At 50.5% G+C, this 6,000-nt stretch overlaps 1 protein-coding gene across 1 annotated transcript in view; it reads right to left on the minus strand.

The window, feature by feature from the left end:
* Window positions 1–3,597, minus strand: part of B3GLCT (beta 3-glucosyltransferase) — a 112,893-nt gene extending 109,296 nt beyond the window's left edge. The window contains exon 1 of the mRNA XM_082435346.1: window positions 3,378–3,597. Coding sequence (XP_082291472.1) covers window positions 3,378–3,450 — 73 coding nt within the window. The 5' untranslated portion in view covers window positions 3,451–3,597. The remainder of the gene's footprint in view (window positions 1–3,377) is intronic.
* Window positions 3,598–6,000: the final 2,403 nt, after the last annotated feature.

Consider the following 6,000-nt stretch of genomic DNA (forward strand, 5'->3'; position numbering starts at 1 on the left):
TTACCACTGGTTCAAATACGCTTCTTCACAGATGTTATCAATTAGAATTAGGTTTGGCTGCATGTAATAAACGCCCCCCCCCCCACCAACAACTAAGGCTTAAACAAGGCAGATTTTTTTCTTTCATGCAATACAAGTATGGAAATAGGCAATGCTGGCCTGGCACAGCACTCCACATCCACCTTGCACCCAGGTGGTGCCATCCTTTCTGCTCTACCATCCTTACTACCATCCTTACTATTGGCTTCTGTCTTCAAGGTCACCTCGTGGTCACAAGATGGCCACTGTAGCTCCAGCCATTAGAGTCACATAATAGGCCATGGGAAGGAGGAGGAAACAATGGTAGAGGACCTGCATCTCAGCTGGGTCAGCCACCTTTAATAAGCTTTACCAAGAGACGCACCCAAAGAGCTCTACAGATAGCTCACTGGCTACCGCTGTTTGCAAGGGCCACTGAAAAATGTTGTCCACTAGACACACTGCCACCACCACTACCACTCCTACACCCTTCCCCTTACCCCTGTATTATTAGTCTGCTAGGGCTGCCATAATAGAAACCATAGACTGGGGGGCTTAAACAACAGAAATTCATTTCTCACAGTTCTAGAGGCTAGAAGTCCAAGATCAAGGTGCCAGCAGGGTTGGTTTCTGCTGAGACTTCTCTCCTTGGCTTTTAGATGGATGTCTTCTCACTGTGTCCTCATACAGCCTTTTCTCTCTGAGCCTGTCTGGCATCTCTTCCTCTTCTTATAAGGACGCCAGTCCTATTGGATTAGGGCCCTACCCTTATGGCCTCTTTTAACCTTAATTACCTCCTTAAAGGCACCTCTCCAAATACAGTCGTATTTGGGATCAAGGCTTCAACATAGGCATTTGAAAGACACAACTCAGTCCATAACAGTGCTGATTATCTAAGAGGTTTTTCATCCAGGAAAAGAAGGAACTAGGGGTTTTGGAGTAGCAGATAGCAGATTCTGCTACAACAGAATCAGTTAAAACTGCAAGAGATGGCAAAGTTCTAGTATTTTATCTAGTCTATGCCTCCTGTTTTATGTGAGAAAACTGAGACTCAAGGCAATGAGAAGCCACACAGTGGCTGACCTAGAGGCATGAATAAGTCTGAGTCTAGTACTAGCTTTGGACTTCAGAACTGAAGTTGCAGTGGATTTTGTCTGTATAACCATATGGGTTTAAAATAAATGTTCTATATTGACTTTTCTCTAAAAGCTCAAATGAATATACTACAATTTGTGGGAAAACTAAATATATACAGTCAGCCCCCACCCCGCCCTTATAAGGTAATATTTAAGGTATCTTTACTCTGTCTGGATTGTTCACATGCCTTGGAACTCCCATCATGTTCTCTATTTCAGCAAGAGTCCAAGAACCCCGATTTCAAGATATACAAAGACTGGGTACCACAGCTTTTTATTTCTTGGTGCCCCTCCACTACATCAAAGCAGAGCTCAATAAAAGGAACTCAAGATTTACTTCAGACCTGGAAGAATACAGCTTCCTCTCTGTACCAACCCATGAAAGCTAGTTCACAAAGCCAAATGTCTCCTGGGGAACTCTTAATAGGTTTTATGTTTTACTTATCGTGCTTATCTGACAACTTCACAAGGCTAATAGACATCTCTAAAAATATGTGGACATTTTAGTTCATTCTTTACATCCTTTAATGTATTACCAAGTGTGGACAGTGCAGATACTCCCTTACACCAAGTGTAGACAGTGCAGATATTCCCTTACGTGCAGTGAAAAATAGATACACATAGCAACACAAGTGTGCACTTCAGCCTGTATAGTGAATATATTATATACATGTATATCCCCAGTACATCTTACAAAGTGCAGGGCTATAAATAGAATGCCAATTTCAGTTACCACCCACCCCATTTGGTGAGTTGCAAAACGTCTAGGCAGCAGGCCAACTCATGCAGCCAGGAGTCCCCTAGCCCCGGTCCCACCCCTCCAGCCTCCCCTTCTCCCAGGGCTGCCCGCCCCCCTCCCAAGCAATGCACTCTTCCTTCCACTAAAGCAGATCCCCACCAAGTTCAGTTGCTCCCCACCGTCAGTTATAGCCTTCTCTGCCCAAGGTGCCCAAACATTTTTAATTACATTGTTACTTACTTAATCACGCATCTGAACAATTACCAGTTAATCTCACTCGATTTTCCCACACTTACTGAGCTCCTATAGACATGCCAGGGGTACACGGATTGAGGTCCTTATTCAGAGAATTTAAGTCCAAATCAAAACGGCTGTCCGGTGGGCTACCAAAACAGCAGTGTACGATGACGCTATGTCTTTTCCTAAATTGCACCGGTCTGCCATTTCTAAAAATCTGAAATTACTGCCTCTTAACAGGCTGGAAACACAAAAGTCTGGGGTAGAAGACAACAACCCTGAGAACACTGAAAAGGAATAATTTTTCCTCCAAGCTTGAACACATCTCATCATGAAAGTCAATTGCAATGATTTTTTTTAAAAAACTTTCATCACATTATTTTATGATAAAGGGGGGAGCACGCTCTTGTGAGGAGCATGGAAGAAAAAAGGGAAGGGGCATTACAGCAGCAGCAGACAAGCACTTCTGATGTTTACAGAAGTGTTCTCTAATTTTCCCCCATGAAGACGCAAGATTCGGGAAGGCTTCCCCACGGCCTCCCCAGAGGCACGACCGATACACGGAGGCCCAGCCGGACACCGGTCCTCCCTTCCTGGTCAAGGAATCCGTAGAAGAGGCTGGTGCCCGGTGGGCATCCCAGCCTAGGGAGCCAGGGCAGGTCCGCGAGACCGCTCAGGAAGCCCCGGGGGCACCGCCGGTCGCCCTCGCGGGCCGGGCGGAGCGGAGCGGAGCGCGCGGGGGCCCGGGCCACGGAGCCCGGCCGCCTCCAGCCTCTGCCGCCAGCGCCGGGCGCGCGGGGGGCCGGCGGGGCGCGGGGGGGCCGGCGGGGCGCGGGCGGAAGGCAAGGGGGCGGGCCCGCGGCCGCCGCTTCCCTCCATCCAAAGTTTCTCGCAGTTGCGTTCACTCCGCGCTTCCTGTGGGGGTGGGCGCCGCGTCCTCGCGGGCCGGCCGGCCGCCGGCTCGCAGCGGAAGGAAGCGGGAAGACGCGAGTCGGGCCGCGGCGGCGGCGGGACCCCGCGAGCCGAAAGGGGCCGGGAAGGCGCGCCCCGGGGTCCCAGGGTCCGGGGGAGCCGAGTCCGGCCGGGGCGCCGCGAGAGGGCGCTGCCGCAAGCGCGGCGGGGCGCGGGCGCCCGCGGGGCAGGGCTGGGCCGCCCGGCGTCTCCCTCGGCGCGGACGCGGGGCGCGGGCGGCTGCTCCCGGGGAGCCCGCGCCTCTCCCGTGCGCGCCCGGGCCGCCCGCTACTTACCCAGGGAGCAGGTGAGCAGCGAGAGCAGTGCCGGGAGCGCCAGGCGGCGGCCGCGGCGGGCAGGCGGCCGCATCCCAGTGGCGGGGCTGCGCGCCCTGTCCGGACGCGGGGACGAGAGACGCGCAGGGAACGGAGCTGCGCCGCTGCCGCCGCCGCCCCTGCCGCCGCGGCTGACCCTCCTCCGCCGGCTCCCCTCTTCCCTCCCCCAGCTCCGCGCCGGCTCCGGACGCGCCCTCTGGCGGCCGGTATCGGGAGCGCCCTTCCCGCGCCCGCCTGGCTCGCGGCCGGGGATGGGGTACGCGGCCGGGGTGCGGGTAGAGGTGGCCGCTCCTCCGCGGGGACAGCGCCCTCCTTCCAGGCATCTGACTTCTGCTCCCTGCGGTCTCCACCCCTACTTTTCCTTCCTCTCCCTCACCTAGACCCCATCCTTTGCCTTCGTGCCCTCCCCTCTTACTCCATCACCTCCCTTTCCTTGGTCGCCAGTAAGTCACTGGTGCCCCTTCTTATCCCCAGAGTGAAGCGGGGAGGGATGGGCGGCAGAGGAGGGGAAAGAGAATCACTTTTCTTCCCTGCTAATTAACCATCTGCTCTGTAAAAAAAATCAATAATTCAACTCAACATCGTTGGCACCAATGTTCAACTTTGATGAAGGTGCTTTTAATCAGCTCAACTAATTTACTTCATATTCTTTTTTTAATGGAATTTGGCCAATAGCTTAGGCCTGGAATTTGGCTTTTAATAGAAATTTATGTAAACGTAATTCTGTATAAATGTAATTTTAAGTGTTCACCATAATGGAAGAGGGAGGGACTTTTATTCAAAAGTCCGATAGAAAATAAATTACATTAGAATGCAGAAGAGTGGAGGGACCACAGAAACCTCCTTTGGAAAGTCCCTCTTGTCCCCAGGTGACTGTCCCTCCCCAGCCGGGAAGATGGTGGCCTAAAAGGAAGCAATTACAGAGGAAGAACTGCAGCCCCCTCTGAGGGTCCTGCACCCGCTCTGCCTCCCCCAAGCCTTGACTCACTTCTGTCTCCCAGGAAGGAGGCAGGACCAAGTGGCCATGCTCACCTGAGTTTAGACTGTGACCTCCTGAAGGTCACATCAATGTTTTCATTCATACTTTGTCATATTTTTTGGATGCCCGCTCTGTGCCCGGGAGTGTGCCAGGCACCCCGTGAACACCAGCATCTTCCACATGAACATGCAATGTTCACCCACTTGCTAAACATTGCATGAAGACCAGTGCCAGGCCCTAGGGATACCAGTAAGATGTGGGGAATATAGAGAAACAGGTGCTGAATGAATGTTTGCTGTCTTGAGACTAATAAACATGAATGCTCACTGGGAGGTTTAACCTTGAATGCACGAGGCCAGTATGGTCATCTGTCCTTACAACAGCTGCTACAAGTTTTTTAAAAGGAAGTCTGGAGACAAAGGGTTTTCTCTCTCTGGTTTATGTTGCCATCTTAAAACTGGGAACTGAGTATTTTGTGTGTTTTCCATTTTATGTGAATGCAAATAGTGCCATTTGTTCCATTCAGCCAACGTTTGTGGCTCCACGTCAACACCATTTATCTGGGAGGGAAAAGAAATGTAAGACTGCTTCCTTTTTAGTGAAGTGCCTTCCTTTTTAGTGCCTTTTTTAGTGAAGGTTTGCAAATTTATGGTTGACTGCATTGATCCCTTCTATCCTTCTTTAAAAGCCACCTGCTTGGTTTAGAGTTCTAGAAGTTTTCCAATTTCCAAAGCTGTTTAGCTTTCTTCCAAGAAAATATTCCTCACGTATATTAGATATTAAACATTAAACCAAGGTGTTTAAACAGACACAGAAGCCTAGAAATTAAGCAGCTTACTTACCGGGTATGTGTTCACATACCTACTCCATGTTTGGTAACAAGCAACTCTAGGTGCTTAATCAAAATTTTCATCCAAATTCATCATGTGGAGTAAAGGTGTGGGAAACAGCCCTAAATACAGCCGAGAGCACCGTCTAAGTCATAAACTTGCCCCAGTGTTCTTCCTTCCCACAGCAGACACAGATAAATGGCACATCACAAAGCTCCATAACTCACATTTTAGAAAGGATTACCTTTCACTTACTCTAATCATGTGATAAATGGACTTGCTGGGAGTGCGCCCTCCCGATTACAGGTTGAGAGTTTCCTGGAACCAGACGTGCTCGCGGGGACACTAACATTCCTGGTGATGCATGGCCTGCCTCAGCACCTGAAACACCAACTGTAAGGGGATGCCTTTCAACAGAGAACAATTAATCTCACGCACTGTAAGACTGTGATATGAAAAAAGGGCAGGTCACAGCTCTGCCTTCGTGGGTTTCACTCACCTGAATTCCAGATGCCGTCCCCACACTGGCCCTCAAAAGTATGCCCTTCCCCTGTGCAGGGGTAGAACAGGGTGTCATCTCTTTTGGGGGGGCCCTATTGCATCATGATTAAAACAGACTGGTAATTTTGAGGGGGGCACGGGTTTGATGCCTGGTCAGGGAACTGAGATCCCACATGCCTCGCAGCGCAGCCAAAAAAAAAAAAAAAAAACAGACCGGTAATTTTTAAAAGAATTTTCTAAATACTAAAGGAGAACATAAAGATATATGCAGAAA

Source organism: Balaenoptera physalus, assembly GCF_965194825.1.
Source record: "Balaenoptera physalus genome assembly, chromosome: 18".
Classification (NCBI taxonomy): Eukaryota; Metazoa; Chordata; class Mammalia; order Artiodactyla; family Balaenopteridae; genus Balaenoptera; species Balaenoptera physalus.